This window comes from Syngnathus floridae, chromosome 12 (genome assembly GCF_059516105.1).
Source record: "Syngnathus floridae isolate MCC-2025c chromosome 12, RoL_Sflo_1.0, whole genome shotgun sequence".
In the NCBI taxonomy this organism is placed as follows: domain Eukaryota; kingdom Metazoa; phylum Chordata; class Actinopteri; order Syngnathiformes; family Syngnathidae; genus Syngnathus; species Syngnathus floridae.
The window spans coordinates 2025091-2050561 of record NC_142424.1 but is presented as its reverse complement, the minus strand read 5'-3'; the positions used below and the strand labels follow the sequence as shown (position 1 = coordinate 2050561).

The following is a 25471-nucleotide window of genomic DNA, read 5'->3' as shown; positions in this document are numbered from 1 at the left end:
TTTTTTTTTTTTTTTTTATTGGAGGTCACGCCCCGCTTTCTTTTCTTTGTCACTGCTGTGTACCTATTCTCACGGCATGTTTTGAATTTCCACTTTAATGAAATAAAAAAGTGTTGAGTCTGGTTGGCGGGGGAGAAAAAAAGATCATTAGTGGCTTCACATTGGATTTTTTTTTTTTTCAAAACGCTCATGGGAATGCGATTATTGTTAAAAAGTTTCTATATGATTTCACGCTTTCATTTCAGCCCACTGTTAGAGAGGAAGTGAAAAACTCAACTTCCCCTTAAATGGTCACTAAATACATGAACATACAAATTCTGTTCTTTAAACTAAACCACAACTATAATAGTCTTCCGGACCTTATGTTTGATCCAAATCTCACAATGCTCCACCCACTAAACAAAAAACGTTCATATGCAAAAATGATTTTGATAATAATAAATATAATTGTTGCCTAAAAAAAACAAAACTGGTGGTCTCTCTCCACTGACAGGACGCAGTTTTTCCCTTTAGCCACACGAGGGCGTCACCTGCCATTAAGTGAAGCGAGTCGTGTGTTTTGAAAATGATGTTAGGCTGCCACATAATGATCACTTGCGTGTGGCAGACAGTCACCACCAAGTCTTTTAATAGTCACCGCGGAACATATTAGTGGATTTTTAATCACCACTTCAACAAAAAGATGAATATTTTAAGAATTCAAAGTGGCTCGTCACCATGACAACCTCAGCTCAACTTGCTGGGTGACATCCCAGGGAGGTTTTCTTCTTGATGGACATGCACGCAGATGATTTGGAGGAAGAGTCACATCTGCACTGACGTCACCCACAAAGAGAGAGAGAGAGAGAGAGAGAGAGAGAGAGAGGGGGGGGGGGGGGGCTGCCAATTCGAAAGCCGGACTAGTGGGACATACCCCGGCGAGTGCGATGAGTAGGAGCAGCCAGCCTCCCTCCTCCAAAGTCCTTCTCGCTCTCTCGCTTTGCATGCATGCATGCGTGCGTGCACTCGCCCCCCCCCTCCCCGCCCGCACTCTCACCCCCTCTCCCCTCCTCTTGCAACCTCAACTCACTTTTTAAGCCAGCCTGAGTCAAGATTATAACGGGTTGGAAATAGAGAGAGCCCCGCCAGAGGAGAGTGCATTGTTTTGTTTTGTTTCTGAATTGGAGCCACTGGGTTGCTTCCATGCCCAGCCGAGAGGATGAGCAGGAGCAGGAGATGAGCGCAAGAGCACGTACCGGGCCGGCGCTTTGTGGGACGGACATTGTCTCTTTGGATGCACATCCTGCACACTTGGACCGGAGCTGACCACGACCTGGATGGTAAATAGCACTCCTCTGAATTTAGTCAACTCTACGACAGGTACTTTTTTTTTTTAAGAGCTCCTTATTAGGCAGGCACACCTGCACAAAACACAAGAGCAGTGAGGACTAAATTATATCTCATGCATATGATACTTTCTCATTTTTGAGTTTTGTTAAAGACTTGGATGTCCACTGGATTTCAAAATAATCAGTCCAAAGAACCTCACAGATGCCATTGAATGTCCCTGAAATGTTTTTGAATGAAAAGTTTGTCTCGTTGCTCCTCAACTTGATTGGAATCAATTCTAATCTAGTCCTTATTAAAATGTCATCTTATTCATCAATCATAGTTTGATTCTCTTACAATGGTCAATTTTTGTCATATTGTCACATTTGAGTCATTCGTATTAAAAAGGATGAAAACATCCCTTTAACTCAAAATCAGACCAACAAACATCAAAGATGCACAGATACCCTTTTTCCATCAATCTTGGTTGGATCTTCTTTGGATGTCTTCATAGTTTGGTCCTTAATCATGTCAAGCAATCTCCAGTCCAAAGAGCCTCTGTTTTGGAAGAACACAAAGACGCTTGAGAGGTAGCTCAACCACACAAGCCAAGCAAGAGCGGGTCGCCTTAACGCCTTGATTGATTCTTTTGGCAGGAATGCAGATGGATGCGCCGAGGCAAGTTTCCGATGTAGAGCTTCCTCTCCGGAGTTCCACCTGAGCGTCTGATGGATGGTCGTGTTTTGGCCGAGCTGCGGACATGAATCGTGAGGCCTCCGCCGTGACGTGGACGCGCTTGCCTCCAGGAGAAATCTGAGCATCCGGAATACACGCAGACTTTTTTTTTTTTTTAATCCGAGCCAACCAGGGGACGCAAACCATGGAGTTGTTGTGGTTTGGCCTCGGATTGAGCGCATGTTTTTAGTCCGACTGTAGCACCCTCTTCCCCTTCCTCCTCCACCCCGTCCCATCTCCCCCGGTCCTGAAACCCACCACCCCTTTCCCTCATGTCACATCTTTCCCAGAATTATGGAAATTTTGTGGAAGACGCTAACTTGGACATTGAGCCTGGTGGTCGTGGCCGCTTCGGAATTTCAGAGCGTCAATCGACTTTTGCACGACTCTCAAGGTAGGGCGTCGAAACGAGTCTGCGAAAAGTAGCATTGCTGTCCTTTAACATGTGGAATCATCTTCACAGAGGAGTTCCTGTCCTACCTGCAGCACTATCAGCTGACCGTTCCCGTGCGAGTGGATGAGAACGGAGAGTTCTTGAGCTACACTGTGAAGCACCACCGACCCGGACGACGGAGACGCGGGGCGGTCGACCCCTCGGCGGACCCGCCGGAGTCGCAGCTTTTCTACAGACTCTCCGCCTACGGGAAGCACTTCCACTTAAACCTGACTCTCACCCCTCACTTGGTCTCCAAGCATTTCACGGTGGAGTACTGGGGCCGCGACGGCATGGAGTGGCGCCACAACCTGGTGGACAACTGCCACTATGTGGGATTCTTGCAGAACCGCAGCGGTGCCACCCGAGTGGCGCTCAGCAACTGCAACGGCCTGGTGAGCGCAAAGTAACCACTCGAAACCTTGGACGATTCCTTGAAAGAGTCATTAAATTCACTAATGGTCTTTGCGATGGAAAAAGTCCGCGTGCATTCTTGTGCCGGGCTGCGGCTTCTGTTTCAGTCGTTTTTCTTTCAGTCACTGAGCGGTTTTTGGCCAGTCAACATGTCACACTGATAATGTAATTCAACAAACGACCTGGCAGCGAGAAGAATTTAAGAAAGGAAAATGAAGTGTAGCTTGCAAATGTGAAGATGTATTCGCCTCGTAGCCAAATGTGTTGGCAGCGTCGAGACGCAGCATCATAAATTGAATTAGTGTTTGCCCCCCCCTCCCCTCCCCCTCCTCGCAACACCAAAAATGGTCAAAAGCGAGCGTGCGCTTTAATGCAATCAGCCGTCTGGACAATTGGAAAACTTTGACTCACTCTTTAAAAGACCCAAATAAAATAAGCTTTTAATTTTCACAGCGCCAAGACACTTTTGGTGCTTTAGGGTAATTGTTTGAATGCTAGTCCTCGCTCTAATTGCTTGTTTGACTGGCATGCTAAAGGATTACGTATTGAAATTTGGCTGGGCTCCTCTTTGTGGCCGGGAAAATTGGGGGAGATGCAAAAACAACAGATATGGGTCACCGATTGCAATTCAAAAGTGTTTAAAAAGTCGGACGGTGCAGGGCTTGTAAATACGTTGGATTTTTCAAGGACCTCAAACTCCGAATGGCAATTAACGTTGAGCTTTGCTTTGTCCCTCATCTTCCCCCCCGTGACAAGCACGGAGTCATCACCACGGAGGAAGAACAGTATTTAATCGAGCCATTAAAGAACATATCCTCCCCCTCCGGCCAATGGAACCTGGAGGAAGCACAGCAACACGTTATTTATAAACTGTCCGCCGTGCCCTCGTCGCAGGAGCAGAGCCAGGAGTTGAGCTGCGGCATTTCAGGTGGGTGCACCAACCTTTTCAAACTCAGTACTGTATTTGTATTTGGTATTGCAAACGGGAAATCTGTCCTCAATTTCCTGACCTGGATAAATACGAGTTATGAATAAATTAATAAGACTTGTAATAAGTCACACTGGTCAAGACTAAAAGTACCCCATCAAAGTCAAGTCAAGCAAGTCTCAAGCCCTTAAATTGGTGACTTGGGTCTGAGTCCAATATAGTCATCTCTGAATCTACATTCCTACACAGAGTTCTGACATTCACGTGCGAGAAGAAGCACTATGTCAAAAGAAGAACCAGGTGGATATTGAGGTATTTGGGACAGGGTCGCATAAGAAGCAGCAAAAAGCTGTCGTCGGCAGGAAACCGGCATGCCCCAACATGTACCATCTTAGCATCTGGGTCATAAAGCCAAAAGCTGCCAAGTTCAAAGGGGAAGACTCAAGCACATTTTACTGACTACCGCCAGAATCCAACTCCAGAGATGTCCAATGATTGCTGGCAGGAGACCAGTCTGGGGTCTACCATGGCTTTTGCCCCAAAGTCCCAGAGCTCACTCAGTAAATCAAATTGTCCATCTGTGGTTTACAGACCTGGTTAAAAACAGCGCCCAGTCCCCACCGGTCCCAACGTCCGCCGCAACCCAACGTGACGACACGATCCGAAACGGCACGCAACGGACGCGGCGCTCCGTCAGCACTGAGCGCTTCGTGGAGACGCTGGTGGTGGCCGACAAGATGATGGTCGGCTACCACGGCCGTAAAGACATCGAGCACTACATTTTATCCGTCATGAATATTGTAAGTTTGATCCCGCTTTGTCAGAGTGTGCCCCCGGCGGACGCCTTTTGTCTGACTTTGTGTCTTTTCTTCTTTTCTGGAGGTCAGGTTGCCAAACTTTACCGCGATGCCAGTCTAGGAAATGTTGTGAACATTATTGTGACGCGACTCATAGTTCTAACTGAAGATCAGGTATGAAGAACCCACCCAGGAAATGCCGCTAAGAAGGCTTATTTGCTTGGTTTCATCATCACCTCCATATCTATCCCGCAGCCCAACCTGGAGATCAACCATCATGCCGACAAATCTTTGGACAGCTTTTGCAAATGGCAAAAATCCATCTTGTCCCACCACAGCGACGACGGCAACAGTATTCCGGAGAACGGGATGGCCCACCACGACAACGCCGTACTCATCACTCGGTGAGGACGGACGGTTCTTACAACTTGGATAACCGAATAAAGATGAAAATAGAAGGTGCTCTGTGCAATGTCCTGCAGCGGGAACCAAAAGCTACGCTTTATCTGCGGTGTTGTTGGCAGGACTGGTAAACTATAGCAACTCAAGTGTTAGCGGGCGGATTGTGTTTCAAGAACAGTCTCTTCACTTTGTAATCAGAGCGTTCTTGCTTGTTGACGCTGTGCAGATTTACTCTCGGGTGTTTCGCTTCTTTTAGCATTAGACGGGGTTTAATTGACTATTTCTTCGCTTGGAATCTATTTGCCAGGTCACTTCGATCACAAGAGTGGGGGACATTTCCGTGGCTGAAGTGCGGATGCGGTTTTCGGGTTGGGGCTAGGACTGTCTGGTCTCAAGGGGGGAGTCTTGGTGTTAGGTTACTCTGAGTTTTAGGATTAGGTTTGGGGTACCTTGTTTGGGTTTAGAGCTAGGACTGTCTGGTCTCAAGGGGGGAGTCTTGGTGTTAGGTTACTCTGAGTTTTAGGATTAGGTTTGGGGTACCTTGTTTGGGTTTAGAGTTAGGGTTTAGTCCAGGGTTTGGGTACTAGGGTAGTGGGTTGGGGTTAATTCCGGGCGAACCTGTTCCCTGGGTAGTTCTGGCTCTAGAAAGCGATTCGTTGGGAAGAAGGCGGGAAGCAGAGTGAAATCAAATTTGCCGTGCCTTTGGTTTTAATAGATTAAAAGCTTTAGCTCCGATTGGATCATTCGTGGCCATTGTAAGATGCACGCAGCCTCCCTCGGCTGCGCTCTATTGGATTACCGGCACGCGAGTTAGCGGGGTCAAAAGTTGGGTCAGGGGCGAGGCTCGGTACACCTTCGTGCGGTCCGAACCGAGCCGTCACGACAAGTGCTTACGTTGCTCACATCTCATATTGTCCCTCTGGTGTTTTATTTTAGGTATGACATCTGCACCTACAAGAACAAACCCTGCGGAACGTTAGGTGAGTGCGGAATTGCCTGATACGAGGCGACAACCTGAAACGTCACGGTTTGACTTCAATCCCCTGGTTCCCTGTCGGTATTTATTACACTGACATTGGTCTTAAGCAAATACCCGTCTCCTCCCTCTTCCTCTACCACCTCCAGCCTCGTCCCTCCATCTTATCTGCACAAGGGCCTGAAGGCAGCACAATATATCTTGGAGGTAGTATCGTGACTTCAGGGAGCGCCCTGACAGATTGACCACATTCGTCACATTCCCCCGGTGGCTTCAATTGCCTAGGCATCTGCTCGGCTTCCTCGTCGTCTACCCGCGACCTTCCCCCCACCCCTCTTCTCTGGGATCATGCCCCAGGGGCTACAACTCTGGCCTTTTGGGGTCACGGAGTAATCACGGAGCCTGGAGATAGTACACAGTCCGCGCCGGTGTTAAGAAAACAACTCACGCGCACATTCTTCAACTAATCGCAGAGTAGCCACACTCCTTCCTTTCCCTCCCTCCCACCTTCTTTCCTCACCTTCAGGCTCGCCTCCTTCCCTTTCGGCCCATCGCGATTTGCGAGTCTATTCTTGTTTAGCCTCTTAGCAAAGAGGATACAAAAGCCGTGACGCTCTTAGCCGAGACGCAGTCGGGGGAGCTCGTGTAAACTCACCGCCGCAGGTGCCTTCCCCCGTTCGGACCCCCCCCGACCCCCGCTGTGGATTTTGTAGTTGAGTTTAAAGGGATTGCCGCATGGGAAATACAAACAAAGATCTGACACGATGCCTTGGTGTCCAGATTAGAATACAAAAGGGCTTTATTCGACACATAATACTCGCCAAATACTCAAAAGATAAGCAGCCGATTGAGATAAACGCCAGCAACACGAATAATCGGCGATTTGGCCGAACGCGAGATGTTCTTCATATTTCAAGCCCGGATGACACACAGAGTAAGATGTTCGGAATTCCTTTCTCGTATTGGAGACAACAGTACTTGAGATGTCAACATGGACCAAATGTGTTTCTGTTTTTCCAGTTCTGATGACGTTAGCAACATTTCGGGCCAAATAAACGATTGGTGGGGGAACACTCTTACAGTCACACACTCGCAAGTACCCTCCCCCCTCGACACACACACCTGCTTTACCCCGTCATCCGATCCCCTCTACACTCACCTGTAGATGCAATCTTTGAAGAATTGCCTCCTGTCTCCCTATCTGACCTCTCGGGCTTTTTGGGGAAGAAAGGCCTCGCGACACCTGGATTGCAAGGGAGGCTGAAAGTTGAAACAGCTTCTCCCGCTCTCCCTTTCTCCTCTCTTCTCTTTCGCCAGCTCCCAAATGAGGAAAACATCTATTTTTTTAATACTCTGACAGCTTTTCGGGCGCGGCGGCTGCTACGTTTCCTTCCTTGGCTCGGGTTTTAGGCCATGCCTGGCGCTTCGTGAAGTGTAAACCTCCGTCTCGATGTTTTCCAGCGGCCGGAAGCCAATCCTGAGATTTCTCCTGCTCTGGTGGGGGAAGTGAAACTAGGAGATTGAAACTATACCGTGTAGTTGGCAGGGTCGGTCACTAACTGGGGTCACCTGTTGTGGAGGATCAATAAGCTAGCGATTAGCTTAGCGATGACAAATCTAAGGGTCCTAATAAGGCTGCTTGCGTTTGACTCCTGTCGTGTGTTTTTTTTTGTCTTGAGGCTTGGCCTCGGTGGCGGGAATGTGCGAGCCGGAGCGGAGCTGCAGCATCAACGAGGACATTGGCCTTGGCTCGGCGTTCACCATTGCACACGAGATCGGCCACAAGTGAGTCCAAATGATTTTTTTCCGGTGGCATGAAACGAAATGGCTGCACACCAACCACTTAAAGACCCTTAAGTGAATTCAAAGATTTGTTTCTTGATACATGACTATCGGTTTAAAAACATGCACACAAAACTATGCTTCGAAAGCAAAGACTGACTTTTACAATACGTAAACAAAAAGAGTTTTTGGCCAAAACGCTGCCCGCCTCGTGATTGGGCTCCATCATGTGATCCGAGTCCACGTCATGTGACCTCCCATATGCCTGCTCACCACCTTTAAGCCGTTCTGCCTCTTCCCGGGCCGCGTGCCTCGGGACTTGGCACGAGCTCCGAGTCCAGCGTGTCGCGCGTGCATACCTTTGGCTCGCGACTCTAGTGCGCAATAATGATGATGTATTAGCCTCCCCGGAGAGTTGTGCAAGATGGCGATTTCCTTTTATTATGTCTCGTGTCTGCTTCTGTTGCAAGGGGCCTGTTGTAAAAATAGTCGATGCCTGCAGAAGATGTATAAGGAATAACAGCGCGGCCGGGCCTGATTTATTGCCAGAGTGTTCTAAGATGTCACATACGCGGCCCGCGCTAGAAAAACAGCTTGAGACGGCGCGATGCGGTCGGGTTTGTTAAATACATTAGAGCTGATTTGTGCTCCCGGGGCCCGCAAGGAAAAGTTTAAATTGATTGTTGAGATGATTAGTTTTCAAACTCTCCGGCTCCGGTAATTGATCCAAAGGATTCCCCCCCCCCCTACTTTTCAGCCTCTCTGGCGGCACGCTCAGACCTGCTGGCGCTGATTGACAGACAGGAATCACATTGATGATCAGGACTGTGACTTTGGAGTTTTCAAGGTCTGGTAGCAAAGTAGGCGATAAAATCGAAAACACTAAGTTAGATTCACAAATTTGGTAGAAAGATTTCAGACCCCAAATCCAGTATGCTTAAGGCAACAAAAAATAAATGGTGGACATGTCTACCATGAAAAAAGTCTGGGAACTCTCCAGTAATTGAACCAAAGGACCACCCCCCCCCCCCCGAACTTTCCAGCCTCCCCGGTGGCCTGCTCGGACCTGCCGGTGTTGATTGACAGGCAGGCATCACAGTAGTGATTAGGATTTTTTTCTCATTCCTGCTGAGCTCCAGACAGGGTTTGACCCTTGACCCCAGGCTGTGCTCCTCACAGCTGTTTTAAGACCCCGAGGAACGCCGTCGTTAAGTGGTGGGCTAACTCATTATCTTCCGACTCGCAGCTTCGGCATGAACCACGACGGCATCGGCAACTCGTGCGGCACCAAAGGCCACGAGACGGCTAAGCTGATGGCGGCGCACATCACGGCCAACACCAACCCCTTTTCCTGGTCGGCCTGCAGCAAAGACTACATCACCAGTTTCCTCGAGTAAGTGGATGATGACTGCTAACCCCCAATGGGCCAATGGAAAGACATTTTTTTCTAGAACCTTGATCAAGATTAGGCCACAAAGTAATATGAACAGAGTATAAATAATAAACAGGCAAGACTTATCCTGTCACATAAGTCTAAAACTAGTCAAGTTGAGTATTGCGTAAGCTGTCTCGAGCTAGATATTGAATTCTATGAGTTTATCCAACACCTCAAGCCCATGTCATACTTTTAGTGCGCTGAATTGTCTTACTAGTCAGGATAAAGACGATACTAGTCCATAGACCTTAAGTTGGATATGAAGGATATCGAATAAATGCACAAATGGCTTGCCGTACGCACACACACACACACACACACAACCGCACGCTCGCAAATTTTTTTGTCGGAATGAGGCCCCGCTGGCTGCCAGCCTGGCATGGTGAAAAACGTGCACGGGCCCCAAGTCAGACAAAGCCAGACAAAACATCTGGAGTCGGCCTTCGGCGTCTGGCAGAAAGCAGATACCCGCCATCCTGACGGGGAGCTCCTGGCCCGGTCGTTCCTCGCACGTCACGCTTGCTTCCCCGACCAGAACCTCCACCCCGGCCGTCACATTAGATGTAGTGCTTTCTTCAAATGTAGAAAATTAGTTTAAATTGATATGAAATAATCTATATTTTCCAAAGTAAAAAAAAACGGAGCAAAGTACAGATAAGTACGGACATAAACGAGGGAGAGTATAAATGTTTCCCGTGAGACTCAGGACCACCTTTAAACCTTTTTATATGCCCTCGGCTGCGTGATTCAGGACTTGGCAGTCCGGCAGACTTTTTTTTGCTGCGTCGTCTCTTTTTTGCCGGTGAAAACATTCAACGGCAATCGAGAAGCTTTTTGAGATTGAATGGATGTAATAACAGGACCAGGTATTCTGTTCTACCGTTTAGACGGAAGGTCAGAGTCACCCCGTAGCAGCAGATCCCCCCCCCCCCCCACCCCCACGTACGCTTCTCTGCACCCGTTGCCCCGCCGCGTTCGTGTGCAGCGCTGGCGCGGCACGTGATTTACGAAGCGGATCCCGCGCCACTGTCTGCGGGAATAGAAAAGGCTTTCATGTGCGCCTTTGAGCATCCGGGCGCGTTTCCAGACAATGACCGCTCTCAGCCTTGACGTTCGAGTGAACTCTTGAGGATGTGACGTTGGGTCGAGGTATATTTTAATGGCTTCGTTTGTTCACGGAGAAAGTCGGTTTCCACCTGGAATCATCTAGTTGTTAGCCGTTACTTTTCCCGCAGGTTGCTCACGTTTTGGTTACCCTCGCGAGGCCCTCAAGGAAATAATAGCGTGCGCGCTTGTCACAAAATGTTTCCGGCTGAAAGCTGTGAACCGGGCAGCACCCCGGATGGAGATGACAAACAAAGAGCCGCTTAGTGTGCTCAAAGGGAATCTGCTATCCGAGCCCCCCGCTCGTCTTCTCTTATGTTACACCTCATTCGACATTAGCCAGGTTTTTTTTTTTTTTTTTTTGTGAAACTTTAATTTGGTTTTTTATGCCTTGGTGTTTCCAACAAAAGGTTTTTGTCTGTAAACTCCAATTACCCTGCCTTACCCAGCCTTCCTGCCTCCCCCAGACAGAGCTTTTGGATATCACACACACGCTTCTCTCCCTGCCAAATAAACAACTTTGGCCGTCACGTTGGCCTACATACGCTTTCTTGCAGCGCTTTGTTTGGCTTTTTAAGAAATGTTTTATGAACACACTCTGCTGAAGAGTTCAGGATGAGTTTACGTGGCCAACCTGAAGGCAGCGCTCGAGATGTTTGAGGCTCCTGAGAGGAACTGGCACCTTTTTGTGGTCAAGGTATTTTAGTAGTTACAATAAATCAGTCAAACGAGTTATTGAATGAGGAAGAATCCTAAAATTGATTGGAAGAGGGTTGTAGAAAGAAGGGAACAGAATAGGAAGAACAGGTTCTTCAAGATAGGACAGGACAGATGTCCCAAAGGACCTGATTGTTCCAAGGTTGTAAAAGTAGGGAAGAAAGGGACAAGACATTTTGGAGCTCACCTATTAATTATGCTGATGTTATTCTTAAAGGAACAGGACAGGACCTTGAAAACGGAATGATTTCAAGAAGGTTGTAAAAAGAGGACAAATTGCGGCAAGACTAAATCCCGCGTTTGGATTCGTTTCCTTTCACGCGGAATAGCAACCTGTGAAAAAGGTGGAAAATTCCCCTGTAGAGGAAAACACTAGTCTTCGTGTTATTGGACTATTTAAGAAGACATTTTTAGAAGAGTCCTGAATTATCTTCAGTCTTCTTGTCGTCTACATTTGTGTTGTCAGCCAGCCCATTTTTTTTCTGGGGTGGGATGGAAGCCTTCCACCACAGCTGCCACAGCTGGAAAGTACACAGTGTTATAGTAAACAGGGTTTTCCAAATGAAATACACAAGGTCCGTTTTATCCTAATTGGGTAATTGTCTAAGGTTAGCTCCTCGTAGAAGAAGCCCGGCGAGTTTATCCAGAGTAAACACCCACGCTAATCCAACAACAAGTCGTTTATTTTTCCAGGGAGTTCTCTTTGTGAGCGCTTGTTCGTCTTTGACAAAACAGACTAAACATTATACATCGAACTCAGACAGCCTTATAATTGCCATTTTAGTTTCCACCGTAGAAAATTTAGCAGTAGGGGGCAACTGATATGGTCCAGGTCCATTTGTGCAAGAAACAATCCTATTGTAGTTTTGTGTTTTTGACAGCTCAGGTCGGGGGACGTGTCTGGACAATGAACCTCTGAAACGAGACTTCCTGTACCCAACAGTGGCTCCGGGGCAGGTGTACGACGCTGACGAGCAGTGCCGTTTCCAGTACGGGGCGTCTTCGCGCCAGTGCAAGTATGGGGTAAGAAACCAGAACCCGCTCAACCGGCCAGAGGTGGGAAGGAACCAAGTAGAAAGATACGAGTTAGGTTTTCCAGGTTGACTAGAGTCTATTGTATAGTCCCGTAACAATTTGTCCATTGGATGTGAGCCAATGAGTCTGCCGGACTATTCCACGTTGTAGACGGAATTCCAGCCAGTCTTGACGTTGTCACATCTGGAACGTGCGTTCATGGACGAACTTTTTTTTATACAGGTCCTTGAAAAGTCATGGAGTTTTTTTTCAAAAACGCTTGGTCGTTATCACCAGTGACATTTACCGCCGGTGGAGGTATTTAGACTCTCGCAGGCGGCCTGCCCCTGTGGGAAATGAGCTAATAGGCTCTTCGGGTTTATATTTCCTGTTTGAGAGAAGGGGGTTGGTTTTTCTGGGTGGGGGATATAACTGTTTAATTATTGTCTTGCAAGCGGTTGGGACGGTTTCCGTCAGCACCTCCAGACTGAAGTCAATGTTGGTGATGGTTGATATGGTGATGGCCAATAATGAAAACCTTTGGAATGGAAGCCAGCCGACGATCCAAACCTACCCATAGAATCCCTCACCTTTGGTTCTTTGTTTTTTAATCACGTGCTTGTTCTCTCCTGTCGTCATTCCATCAGGCCCATATCCATGTTGGCTAGGTCCCGGGCCGTTGACCTTTAATCCGCAGAAGCTGTGATAGGGAACGCAAGTGGCACGGTGGATTATTGAAAGCAGCTGGTAACAGGAAGTGGCTGCAACCCGAGAGGGATAGTTTGCTGCTTTGTTTAATCTGGAGAGAGGCAGGGGGGGCACTGGAATATTTACTGACTCACAGGTCACAATCTGTATACCGGATCATAACTCTTCTTCATAGGCTAGCTCTTCTGCCGAGAACGATTGTCCTGTAATAGTCTTTGAAGTGAAGAGTGGACGGAAACCTCTCGGGATTTTCTATTTCTCTATGTTCTCGACCAGACATCCTGAACTTTTCTCAATGTCCCAACAGCCACAGTAAATTCGGGGTGTCAGATTTTGAGATCCTTCCAATTTCTTAAAAATCACAGAAGTATTCACAGCTAACCGTTCAGATGTTTAAGGGGAACAATGTGAAGGAAGACTGGAGGACAACCGGCAGCAGCTGAAGAGGATTTTTGGGTATCAACCTCCGAAGGGGTCTAGAGTAAACACCGTTGTGTTTGTCCAGACACTCAGTAAGACTAAAGATATTCGAGAGGCCAGCGGGTCATCTTGTAGACTTGGGAGGCCCTTCGCTTGGCTGGGAATGGCGCTTCCTTGACATCGCTATCCGACGTGGTGGCGAGGTGAGCAAGCGTTAGTCACGCCGTTGATCCGACTGACTCAAGACATTGAGACACTCCAGGACCTTTTGCTCCGTGATGTTTCCGCCGTGCAGGTTGATGAATTACAGAACCTCCCCTTGTTGCGAATGACCCCAGAAGGCTGTTTGTAATTTGAAGAGGCAAACCCAAAATTGTTACTTGATGGGATCTCTTCCAGTCGACCATAATGCTGCCTATCAAAACCTGGTACAATTTAAAATTCAACTCAGGAACATGTTCAGAATATTTGGTAAAATCTTCTGACCAACTTGCTTTTGCTTTCTTTCCTAGGAAGTGTGTAGAGAGCTCTGGTGCCTTAGCAAAAGCAATCGCTGTGTCACAAACAGTATTCCTGCCGCCGAGGGAACGCTGTGCCAGACGGGGAGCATCGAGAAAGGGGTAAGTTACTAGACGGGAGAGGAGTGCTGGTCATTTTGCCACCTCTGCACACTAGCGAGGCAAGCTTTACGTCACCGGCATGCCGTCCAGGTTAGGCAGAGACAGTTTTAACGCGGATTACGTCGCTTATTGTGGACGGATGGTTGGCGGTCTAAAAGGGAAGAATGGGAGAGTGTCATGAGCTGTCAGCGGCCATTAGCATTAGCTCAGTGGAGCCTTTGAGGGTCGGGGCCCGCCGACAGGATCCTGGACAACACAGGGGGGCCCCAGGTTGAGCCGGGGGGGCTTTTGGAAGCGCTTTTGGAGCAGTTTTTAGGAACGCTACCCCGCCGTTGTCTGTCTACCCCGGCTGGGATAGCTTCAAAGGAACACGACTGTCAGCCGTTTCTCACCCGCCGTGTAATGAAGAGAGGCCGGGCCAACGGGATAGGGCAGCGGGGCAAAGGGGGGTGGGGAGTATGTGGGGGGGAGTGGATAGGAGAGAGACAAAAAGTGACCTACTGAACTGAGCTTCTTGTGTGCTCTCACCTTGCTGGAGGTTGTTGTGTAACGCAAAACTACCAGCTGCAACATAATCTCGTTTTCCAGAACTGTCGAGGACGTACGGAACAAAGCCAGGAAAAGAAAGGGGACAGTAACCGGGTACAAATAGTTTCGAACTGTACTAAAAGACCCTGATGTGTTTCTTAATACACTTTACATGTTTGAAGGTGAATCTTGAAAAGGTGCTAAGACTGGGAAGTCTTGTGTAAAATTGGTTTCTAAATTTGACACACTGCATTGTTAACAATGCCGCTTTGTTAAATACTTCAGTACCTCTGCCACCTCTGGTCACCTTGAAGCTGACACTCGCGCTCGAGGCTCTTAACCCACTGACACAGTTGGTGAAACAAAAGGCCTAGGCCTGCCTCTGATCCGCTTGGATCTCCCAACAGGCTTAGCAAGCAGCTTTGCACCCTTCCGATGCGCCAGGGCGACTCCTGCATCCAATGTCTCAGAAGACAACAACAAAAGAGGGTCTTCCCCTTTCTCATAAAAAGGCTGGTCGAGTAGGGGGTCACACCCAGAAGACTGACCCATTTTTATCTTACAAATTAGGTTTCAGGTCAAACATAAAGGAAAAGACATGTAATATGAGTTAAAATATGTAAGAGAGCTTTTTGCTTCAACTCAATGGACATTCTTCCGGCGCCTCAGTCAAACGGAGGCACTACAACACAGCTAGCATCAGTTAGCATCGAGCTAAACGAACTGTCATAAGCTATGCGGTTGTTTTAAATACACAAAATGTAACTCTTCTAGTTTTATGTTTATCTTGACAGTAAACCTCAACTGGGAGAAGCATTAAACAGCTTGAAGCCTCTTTTTTTTGAAAAACTGTTCCCTGTCTGCCAAAATCCTTCGTGCGGTGAAGCGAGTTAACTTGACCGCCACTGTACAGCGCTCGTATTACCAACGGTTGCTCGCAAATCAGCCGGATGACAATTTGTATCTAAAAAAAACACCCAAGTCCCGTCACTCGTATCTCGAGGAACTTTTGTCCTTAAGATTTGCAATTTCTTTCTTCCTGACCCACAAAACGATTGGCCTACTCAGCAAATTCCGGAAAGAAAAGCAAAGAAATAATTTCCCTTGTGACAAACACCTAACGGACACAAAAAAAGGCCACAAGTGCCCTGAGTCAGACATAAAAGCCTTACAAGGACGGCTGCAGGAATGAACTAATGCGTAAATGAAATTATGGGCTGAGTAATGGTGCGATTGGGACTTAGCGTATGTTTAAAAGGGCTTGAAAGAAGGATCGCACACGTGTTGCCTACGGAAAAAAAGTCATCAGTCAAGCGCTGTATAGTCTACATTTCATGCCGAAGCTAATTTACAGCCTGGACGGGCCGCTTGGAAAACAGTAAAACTGACACTTGTGTTGTCCCAGCGTGTAATAAGTTGCCGGCAGCTTATTGTACTCTTCCCCCTCCTCGCAAGTGGTGCTACCAAGGCGAGTGCGTGTCGTTCGGGACCTGGCCGCAGAGCGAGAACGGAGGTTGGGGTCCTTGGTCCCTGTGGGGGGAGTGCAGCAGGACGTGCGGCGGCGGAGTCTCCTCGTCCATGAGGCACTGTGACAGCCCAGCGTAAGTAGGCAAAGTAAGCCAAACACACACACGTGCGTCTGTCGGTGTGCACGTGCGAGTGTATGTAAGCGGACCTGGCGGACCAGACCGGAGATGGATCACATGGCGGCTACCTCTATCCTCAATCCGGGGCTTTTGTGTTTATAAATTCCACAGTTACTATGTTCTTCTTTTCTGACTTTAGTCTTTGGTAGAAGAGCCATGGGGTGGACGCTTTAGAGGGTCCGCTGTAATTGGCAGCTCTGTCATGTTTGGTGAGGTTGTTGCCGTGGCGACAAATGATGTCACCGCTCATTCAAGTGTCCCGTGTCCCCTACTCAGACCTTCCGGAGGAGGGAAGTACTGCCTCGGGGAGAGGAAGCGCTACAGGTCCTGTAACACTGCCGTGAGTTTTTCTTCTTCTTGTGCAACCTGAAGCTCGCGGGAGGCTTCGCTACGCTTTCTGGGCAAGGTCTTTCGAAGGTCAGCGCACAGCTTCCTGACTTCCCGTCTCCATGGAAGTCCGGCGAGACGGAGATTTAAAAAAAAAAAGTGATTCAGTAGAGCCGCAAGGGATTATAACACATCGCTCATGACACTTTCTTGGAGTGCAAGAGGACGAGCTTCGCACTTTACAGCGTGAAAAGCAACAGTCCGAGCGTTTGGAGTAACGCTTAGGGTAAATATTTAACATGGCCACGTGTCGACATAGCTATAAATCTATACTCGAGATTAGAATTTGCATCGAAGCGATAACAGCAAGACAGAATAATTCTATGTAAACAGCAAAGTTCTGAATATTTACAAATGTAAAATAAATCGTAGCAGGATGGAATAGTGCTTCAGTCAGTTGGAAAAGAGCGAGTGTTGAAATGTCATGTCAGGTCGCCATGAGTCGTGTCAAATCCAGTTAGGCGTGTTGCTGAGCAAGGTTGCGTCAGGTAAATTGCCGTCGGATTATAAATCAGGTTAAGTCAGGTCACGCGTGGTCAGTTGGTGTCCAAGAACAATCCATGCATCATTCCTTCAAAATCTTCTCCACTTACGTAATAGATGGATTCTATTTTTTCATTGCCGATGAAAAAGGGAAAGAACGAATGAATCCTAAAATATTTTTTTTATGTGTGGCAGGCCTGTCCTTCGGGATCCCGCGATTTTCGGGAGAAGCAATGCGGCGACTTTGACAATATGCCTTTCCGCGGGAAGTACTACAACTGGAAGCCTTACACTGGCGGTGAGATCAAGAAAAATCTTTTAGGCCTGAGAAAAGGTTCAGACAAAGTGCCTTGCCTCATAGGCGGCGTCAAGACGTGCGCACTCAACTGCCTGGCGGAGGGATACAACTTCTACACCGAGCGTTCTCCGGCCGTTATCGATGGCACGCGTTGCCAGGCCGACTCCTTGGACATATGCATCAACGGCGAGTGTAAAGTGAGTCATTTGGTTTGATTTCATTCTTAGGAGCCATTACATTCAAAATATTTTTTTGCGTTCCAGCACGTGGGCTGTGACAACGTGTTGGCGTCAGATGCCAAAGAGGATCGATGTCGAGTGTGCGGCGGCGACGGCAGTACCTGCGAAGCCACCGAAGGACTCTTCAACGACTCTCTGCCCCGAGGAGGTTCGACACATTTAAAATTCAATGAATGTTGCTGTTCAGATCCTCCAAAGTACTGAAACATTGGACATATATCAGACTTTAGGCGAGTATGATGTCATGAGATTACATAACACCCCATTGCGTCCGTCGTAGTGACAGAGATGTGACGCCGTCTGTAGCGGGAAACATCTTTGTCCTTCTATGGTGGTCCGAGCGTGTGCGTCTAAAAATACTTGTCGCGTCCTCCCACTTTTTGTCCTTTTTTGGACCAATTGGCTTTTCATTTGGGCTCCATTCTATACATCCACTTGTTAAATAAAAACTTCTCTTGCAGGATACATGGAGGTGGTCCGTATCCCCAAAGGTTCCGTACACATCGAGATCCGAGAGGTCACCATTTCCAAGAACTACATCGGCAAGTACCAAATTGGTCTGAAATTTGTTCTAGGGAAATTTGGCGGACTGTTGGGAGGGGTGTAGTACTTTCCAGAGATCCCCTTAGGAGAAGCTATGCGTCTCTGATCATATCTGAACGTTTAGTTCCAGGACTTCCAAGTACCACGGAAAAATGCCTAATTTAAAGCCAATCTAGATGATAGTTCCTGCTTTTCAAACACACCGTGGTCCTCCAAAAAGACTGTAATTATGTGGTTCTTGGAACTAAAAAAGTCAGCTATGCCACCTGTATCAAGACCTTCTTAGAATTTCCTCTACCCACTTTCCAACAGCAGGAACCTAAACCTGAACGTGCACCTTTGTGAGGACCATGTAGGCTAGACGAGCTGTTCTGGGCTCGTAGTTCCTGGAAATGAAAGGTCCCGAAGAGATATTGCCAAGACCTGTAATTTCCCTGGAGTTTCCCCTTGAAATGTAGCTTAATAGCACATTTTGACAGGAGGAACGTTACCAGAAATGATCTTACGCAGTACTCGCAATGCATCCTGGCTTATCTTGCTCTTTTGGAACAGTTTATGACAAATCAGTGACGAGCTTGAAAACATTTGAAGCAATTGTACACACAACAGCACTCACAATCAGTGCCAGATGTGCCGTTTCGTTCGTCGTAAACACGTGACGCCGGCCGGGAAGGCTTCACGTGCGTTTGGTAAAAGCGGAGTTTGTTTTGACAACTGCGAACCGAGGCGGCGTTCAGCAGATTAGCGGCGGATTTCACCTGAGGACTTTTCCCGTACGTATCGTGTGTGTGAGGACAGAGGCTTGTCAGACGCGATGAAGACGAACGAGGCCGATGACATCACACCCGCTGATTGTCTCCACCTGTAGTCTGCTCGGCTACCGTGCACATCTGCTTCTCGTTCTCGGGCCTCTCCAAAATCGCTTGGTTTGGTCGTTGTGATTATCTTGTGGCAAATAAATGGACTTTTAAAGGGCTTTCCCAGACTTAAATACTACGTTTGGAAGGTCAGAGAGCGCCTATGATTGGCTCGTTGACATATCTTGGATTTAAAGCAAGCCTTTGAAAATCAGTTTGACGACTGGCCTTAAAAAAAGGGAGTTGAAGGGTTTGTTCATCTTCTGTCTCTTTCCAGCCTTGAAATCAGAGGGGGACGATTATTACATCAACGGCGCGTGGACCATCGATTGGCCCAGGAAGTTCGATATCGCCGGGACCGCGTTCCACTACAAGAGACCCACCGACGAACCAGAATCTTTGGAAGCCCTCGGGGCAACCACAGAGAACTTGGTTGTCATGGTAACCCTTCAGCCAATCGGTTCAGTGACTGTGTGGCTTTGCAGAAACCAAACATTGCGTTTTCTCTCAAAGATCCTCCTGCAGGAACAGAACCAGGGCATCCGCTACAAGTTCAACGTGCCCATCCAGCGCACGGGAAGTGGCGACAACGAGGTGGGCTTCTCCTGGTACCACCTGCCCTGGTCCGAGTGCTCGGCGACATGCGCCGGAGGTAACTGGGCATCTTTAATCACTTTGAATATAGCATAATCCTCAGTTCAGGGTGGAAAATTTGTTCCGTAGAACGTAGCCAGAAACCTGGTCTATCGTGCACCATCCGCAACGTGTAGACCACGTACGTATGTCAGGACCTTGGGTAAACCGAGCACCCCTTCTTGTACCTGCACTCAGCGGCCGCAACATGAAGTTCACCTGTTGTGCCGTTCCAAAGATAACAATGCTAACCGAAACTGACAAGCGAGGTTCGTTCGCTCCTCCGGACCAACGTCAAACGCTCCAGTCTGCGGCGGCGAGCCAACGTCAGCCGTCGCCTCAGGAATGACTAAAGCAAACCTTTTAGGACTCCGCGTAACCGGAGATGCTCAGAGGATTCCAGAGCAGAAGAGGCAAAAATATTCACATTCTGTAATTAAGTGGAAGTACAGATAGTTTTGTAAAAACAGACGTGGATAAAGGGAATTGGCACTGATTGAACTTGAGTCAAAGTAAAAAGACTCCGAAATGGAGCTAAGGAAAAAAATAAGAATCTCACGGGGGGATAAGGACTGAGAATGACTATGAAGAGTGAAAATCCACAAATACTTATCCACTTTCTATACCGCTTATCCTATAATCTGTCCACCTGTCGTCGTAAGGATCCCAGAAGCAGGAGGTGGTGTGCAAGCGTCTGGACGATAACTCAGTGGTCCAGAACAGCTACTGCGACCCGGACGGCAAGCCGCCCGACAACCAGCGGGACTGCAACAGCGAGCCGTGCCCTCCTGAGTACGTCAAAACGACTCTGAACGCTCACCAGTTGAAAATATGTGTATATGTCGTTCGATTTGTGGGCGATACATTCCACGGCTATCCGTGATAGGTGAAATGCAAAACATCGTAAACAAGCTAACAAATTAGCCTAGCGGTGATTTCAACCGCGGATAAACCGAACATACAATACAGGATTAATTGAATAACCTCAAATAAACTCTCAAACCTAACCTAACCTAAAACGTGATATCTTGAAAAAGTGAAAATAATAAAAGCACGCAGATTTACAACTTTCCGCGCTGACCCGGCGCCAATAATACAAAGCCTGGAGAGCGACCACCTGTGTTTGATGCTTTTGGCATGGAGGTACGCGCAGGTGCGAGGCGACTCGGCGGCCAAGTGGTGTCAAGTGTGACGCTAGCAGACATTTTTTCCTTTTTCTTTGCTTAAGAGCATGCGTGTCGCTCATCTGGATCCACTCCCCGTCGCACACGCTCCTCGCCGGGTCTTTCACGGACTAGCGCAGATGTTTGAACGTGGTAATTGCGCGTGGAAGATGATGTCATATCACTCACACGGGTCAAATTACGCAGTAAAAAGTCGTGTTAGTCGTATTTATTTAACCGTTATTTGGTACAGTTTTATTTTGTGCTGCTTTATTTATCCTGTAACCGATTTTTAGTGAACACAGGGGTCTTATTATTTTTGCGCTCTCCCAGGTGGTTCATCGGCGACTGGTCTGAATGCGGCAAGACCTGCGACGGCGGCATCCGGACTAGGACGGTCCTGTGCATCAGGAAGATCGGGGTGGTCGAGGAGGAGACCCTGGAGGATACCCACTGTCTCACTCACAGACCCATCGAGCAAGAGGTCTGCAACAACCAGTCCTGCCCTCCCAAATGGGTTACGCTGGACTGGTCCGAGGTAAACCACTGATCAGAGCTCAAATCCTGACAAATCAGGTTTTGGTTTTCAATCGGGTGACTAAATGCTTTTTGCAATTTTAGTGTACACCCAAATGCGGGCCCGGATTCAAGCACCGCATCGCCTTGTGCAAGAGTAGCGATCTGACCAAAACCTTGCCGCCCGCCCACTGTCCGAGCCACAACAAGCCGCCGGTTCGAATCCGCTGCAGCCTCGGCCGCTGTCCCCCTCCGCGTTGGATCCCTGGCGAATGGGGCCAGGTACGTTTCTGCCCGTTTCAAGTCAGAAGCCATTTCTGGCACTTTTGGAAAAACGCTTGAATGCGTCGAGTCAGCGTTTACTTGTGCTGAGGGTGACGCTGTGCTGCAACTCCATATTTTAAAGTTCAGAGGTCAACAGTCAGACTGTCTCAATCCCAGCAAGTCTGCGCCAACATCAAGGAACCTTTGGCAATTTAATCATCAAGCAGACCCCCACTGATAACCCCGGGTGGTCCATCAAAGGGCGGCCCCCTCAGAGGTTAAACCCTCGTGGAGCAACAGCTGGAGTCCGCTCGCACTTTCTCACGCCGCGGCGGCGCTAATTACATGCCTCGTCCACAAAGAGAGGCGAGACGAAGAATATGGATTGAAGTGTTTGTTTGAATTATAAATGAGCCTATCAAAACAAAACAAACAATATAGGCCTATTGGTTTGAGCGTCACCTTTTGTCTTTGCAGTGCTCAGCGCAATGTGGCCTGGGTCAGCAGATGCGCACGGTGCAGTGCATGTCCTACACGGGGCAGCCGTCCAGCGAGTGCGCTGACGCCCTCCGACCCGCCGCCATGCAGCAGTGCGAGAGCAAGTGCGACGCCACGCCTGTCTCCAATGGTGACGGTAAGACACCCGGGTGGCAATTTAAGATTTTTCTTTTGAAATAATTTTTTGGTAGTCATTTATCTCAAAGCAAAATAAATACCTTTTCACATAGTTACATTTAGTTTGATCAAATCCTTGAAATTCTTAAAAAAGGAGAATTATTTGATAATATTTTTTTATGAATTACATTGTTTACCTTGTACTTTTTAATTCAATTCTTCATGTGGTATGACATGGTCGGTCGAGCTTGCATGGAAAACGTGAGCAGCGTTTACAGGCCGGCTAATGGGATTAGCCTCGGGCTAATTGTCACTTCACGGACAGCAGTGAGGCAACGTCTGGTCTCATTGGGTCCGGCCCAGGCGTGGGCCCGAGCCTAATAAGGGAAGACACTCCGATCACGATAAGGCATTTAGAGCCACGGTGCGCTTGGTGTGTGCGTGCGAGTCGTGGCAGCGAGCCCGGAGAGCGGTGCGGGCCAGAATCCTTCTCGGTCTTCGGCACGGCCTCCAAGTCGAGCCGCTGTGTTCCCTGAGGAAGGTTTCGCCTCATAAGTATTACAATTACGTGTGAGTCACCGCGGCAGGCCGTCCTTCAAGCTATTTTTAGACCTCGACTTTTTCAATCGGATCAAGGACCCGTTTGTTATCTTTCGTGGTCCAATATCTATATTATCAATATCGACATGGAGTCATTTTGCTTTTTTCTCGTCTGCGCAGAGTGCAAAGACGTCAACAAAGTAGCCTACTGCCCGCTGGTGCTCAAGTTCAAGTTCTGCAGTCGGGCCTACTTCCGGCAGATGTGCTGCAAGACGTGTCAGGGCCACTGAGCCCCCCAAACAAAGATGGGAAGCCCTCGAGCCAGGAAAGGAACGCCACCGTCGACGATGACTCTGACGCACCCGAAATGGGAACGCGACCGTTCGTGGTTGGCCAGAGAGCCAAACCGCTGCTCTCTGACACAAAAACTGTTCACTTCTGTGAAGTGGAGCTCGGAGGAGGATCGGTTAGTGATGTTATTTTATTATAATAATAATTCCTGGAATCATCGTCGAGTCTTCCTCCGAGTTGCTGTCCGATCCAAAGTGCTGGACACGTGGCTAACAGAGGACGGACGGATGGACGGACAGGCGAGAAACGCTGTCGTCGGGGCGGACATTTGGCTTGGCTGCACTTTTTTTTTGTGTAAATACATAAACGCCAAGGAGATATGACAGCCCGGAGCAAGCCCCGCCCACAATCATCAGCGTACTGTGTATTTATTATACAAATTCCACAGTAGCCTTCTGTCTCGGAAGGGAATGTCATGTCATTGGATGAAACCATGACATACTGTAATTTTTGTGTTTCCCAACCTTTATTGAGCCAAGGCACATATCTCACGGCAAGCAAACAAAAAAAGGGAAGATTTACATATTAAATATATACTGTAGCTTTCCTTACCCACATACGAGTCAAGTACCTTAACTTATCTAACGCCAGCTGTTTCGAAGGCAATCATTTATTCACTTTCCGAATCGCTTTTTGTCCGTGGCTTCCTAACTTCCTGTTTGATGGGGCATTCAATACTTAAAGACCACGGGGTTATAGTTCGTGAAATTTTTCAGCTGCCCTCGTTTCTTCCAGCCAATGAGAACAAAAAGGCCCAAAGTCAATATGGTGCTAACCATGGTAAATGCTGGTCGTGTTCTTGTCGTGTTTGTACCTCACACTGGGAATGTATTTGTTGTCGTGTTGTATTGTCGTACAGCATAAAAAATAATAAGAAATTAATAACAGGACACTTGAATCCCGTCATCAACAAGCCATTACTGCTGGCTCAGGAAAGCGAAAGTTCATATCGGACTCTTGTTGTTGTTGTTGCTGCTGCTGCTAATTTTTAGCGGCCAACATCAATGTCATTTCTTGAAGGAGGCCGTCGAGCGATGGGGGAAAAAGGACAGCGGCAGAGTGTTTGAATTTAAAAATGCTCGGACTTTAAACAAAAAAAAAAAAGGTACATGTTGCTGTGAACTTTTTTGAATGTCACATTGCTTACTTACTAAAAAGAAAGACAAGGAAAAGCGTCATGTGATGAGTTGTGTATATTTTATATTCAGTATTAATGTTGCGACACTGTTACTAATTTTTTTCCCCACCACAAAATGTAAATTATATGCTAATTTATTGTGTTGTCTGTTTATTTTCACTGCTTGTGAAATTGACATTTTAGCATCTTGGGGAAAAAAAAAAAAAAGCAGCGACGCAGCCTCTCACACACATTTTTAAAAACAAAAAAGTTAGATACAATAAAATGGACTGATTTTAAAGAGACCACCGTGTGACTATTTGTGGTGCTAAAATTCCAGATGGTAGCAAAATGCTAACGATGATTTAAATCTTTTAGTTTCATAATCGTTAGGCATATATTTTAGGTTGGAATAAAATCTTTATATCGTAGTATACTAGTGGGTTGCCAGGTTGCTTGAACTACACATTTGACTTTCAAAATAAAATATTTAATAAATTAAAATTGCTAATGGAACTTTTCACCCTTGTTTTATCCCCCTTTGTTAGGGGTTGCGAAGAACTTTAGACAAAAAAAAAAAAAAGTCGACAACTTTAAAGCACAGACACGATGATGTAAACAGACCATTAAGGGAGGACGCTGGAGATTTAGGTTCGTTCATTAGAAGTGTTTGCCATCTTTTATTGAGCTCATATTACATGACAAGATATATTATGGTAAAATAAAAGATCTGTTCAGGGAAACGGGAGGACTTACTGTCTTCACCTGAATGTGCAGACACGTCCTGGTGTGTGAGGCGCTAACAACAAGAACAACAACAAGGCACTAATCATCACAGCCAACCGCGGCTCTGTCTACAATCAAACGCTCGGCGATGAAAGCTCTGAGTGTTGTGGACACTTTAGCACTAGAACAAAGCACAGCGGGATGAGGAGCTCCAGATGGTGTACTCGGACACAGAGCATGCAGAGTCCACATTGGGGTAGGGTGTGGAGGGGGTTGAAGAAACTGACAGGCCGGAATGCCGGACCGGAATGGGAAGGTCACGGCTCTGGCACCTGCTATCTACTGAGGGCTTGGTGTTGGTAAGCCCTGCCAGAGTTTTTTCCCACAGCTGATGTTCAGACTGAACCACCAGATGAAAGCCTCGGAGGAGTTCACACCGTGGGGTGGGGAGGATGTCAAAGATGTGAAGAGAAAGTCTTCAGCTGCGACGACTTGAGAAAGACGGGAGGGTTTCGGGACAAGATCTCGCATTTTGGGGAAATTGGAGAGGCGAAGCAAAGGTCGGCCAAACAATCCAAACAAGTGACAATTCCCAAAACTCATAAAAGTTCCAGGACTGAGGTCCAAAGATACGTTTGAATCCGAACTATAAGTTTTCCAACGGCCTCAATGTCACGGTCATCTTGATGTGGACCACGTTCTCGGTTGCTGAGAAAGCGCTTCTTCGTGGTGGCTATTCCGAGCTACTCCAGGTCACCTCTACGGGCTTCAG

At 47.7% G+C, this 25471-nt stretch overlaps 2 protein-coding genes across 6 annotated transcripts in view; one reads left to right on the top strand and one right to left on the bottom strand.

The window, feature by feature from the left end:
* Positions 1–143: 143 nt before the first annotated feature.
* The window catches only part of cwc27 (CWC27 spliceosome associated cyclophilin), a 35953-nt gene continuing 10625 nt past the window's right edge, over positions 144–25471 (bottom strand). Inside the window, exons 14-15 of one of the 3 annotated variants that reach the window (XR_015861520.1) lie at positions 1776–1866; positions 146–1400 (exon numbers count right to left, since the gene is read on the bottom strand). Coding sequence is in view for 1 of the 3 variants with exons in the window: in XM_088391020.1 (XP_088247146.1) it covers position 1866 (1 nt within the window). In the remaining 2 variants the exon portion in view is untranslated. Of the gene's footprint in view, positions 1867–25471 lie in introns of all 3 variants that reach the window. The other 2 variants (XR_015861521.1, XM_088391020.1) reach the window with 2 other exon arrangements.
* adamts6 (ADAM metallopeptidase with thrombospondin type 1 motif, 6) lies at positions 948–24266 on the top strand. 3 transcript variants are annotated; one of them, XM_088391006.1, is made up of 25 exons: positions 949–1319; positions 1965–2437; positions 2507–2871; positions 3647–3818; positions 4410–4618; positions 4706–4789; positions 4871–5019; positions 5954–5997; positions 7673–7778; positions 9022–9168; positions 11913–12054; positions 13686–13793; positions 15777–15922; positions 16244–16307; positions 17033–17135; positions 17199–17332; positions 17399–17522; positions 17836–17916; positions 19052–19215; positions 19288–19426; positions 20070–20199; positions 20904–21108; positions 21192–21368; positions 21828–21984; positions 22686–24265. In XM_088391006.1, exons 2-25 carry the CDS (start codon positions 2338–2340, stop codon positions 22793–22795), a joined length of 3360 nt encoding a protein of 1119 aa, XP_088247132.1. In that variant the 5' UTR covers positions 949–1319; positions 1965–2337; the 3' UTR covers positions 22796–24265. The 3 variants fall into 3 exon arrangements, with proteins under 3 accessions (XP_088247130.1, XP_088247131.1, XP_088247132.1); XM_088391004.1 differs by having other exon boundaries at positions 948–1319; positions 4410–4789; positions 22686–24266; XM_088391005.1 differs by having other exon boundaries at positions 948–1359; positions 4410–4789; positions 22686–24266.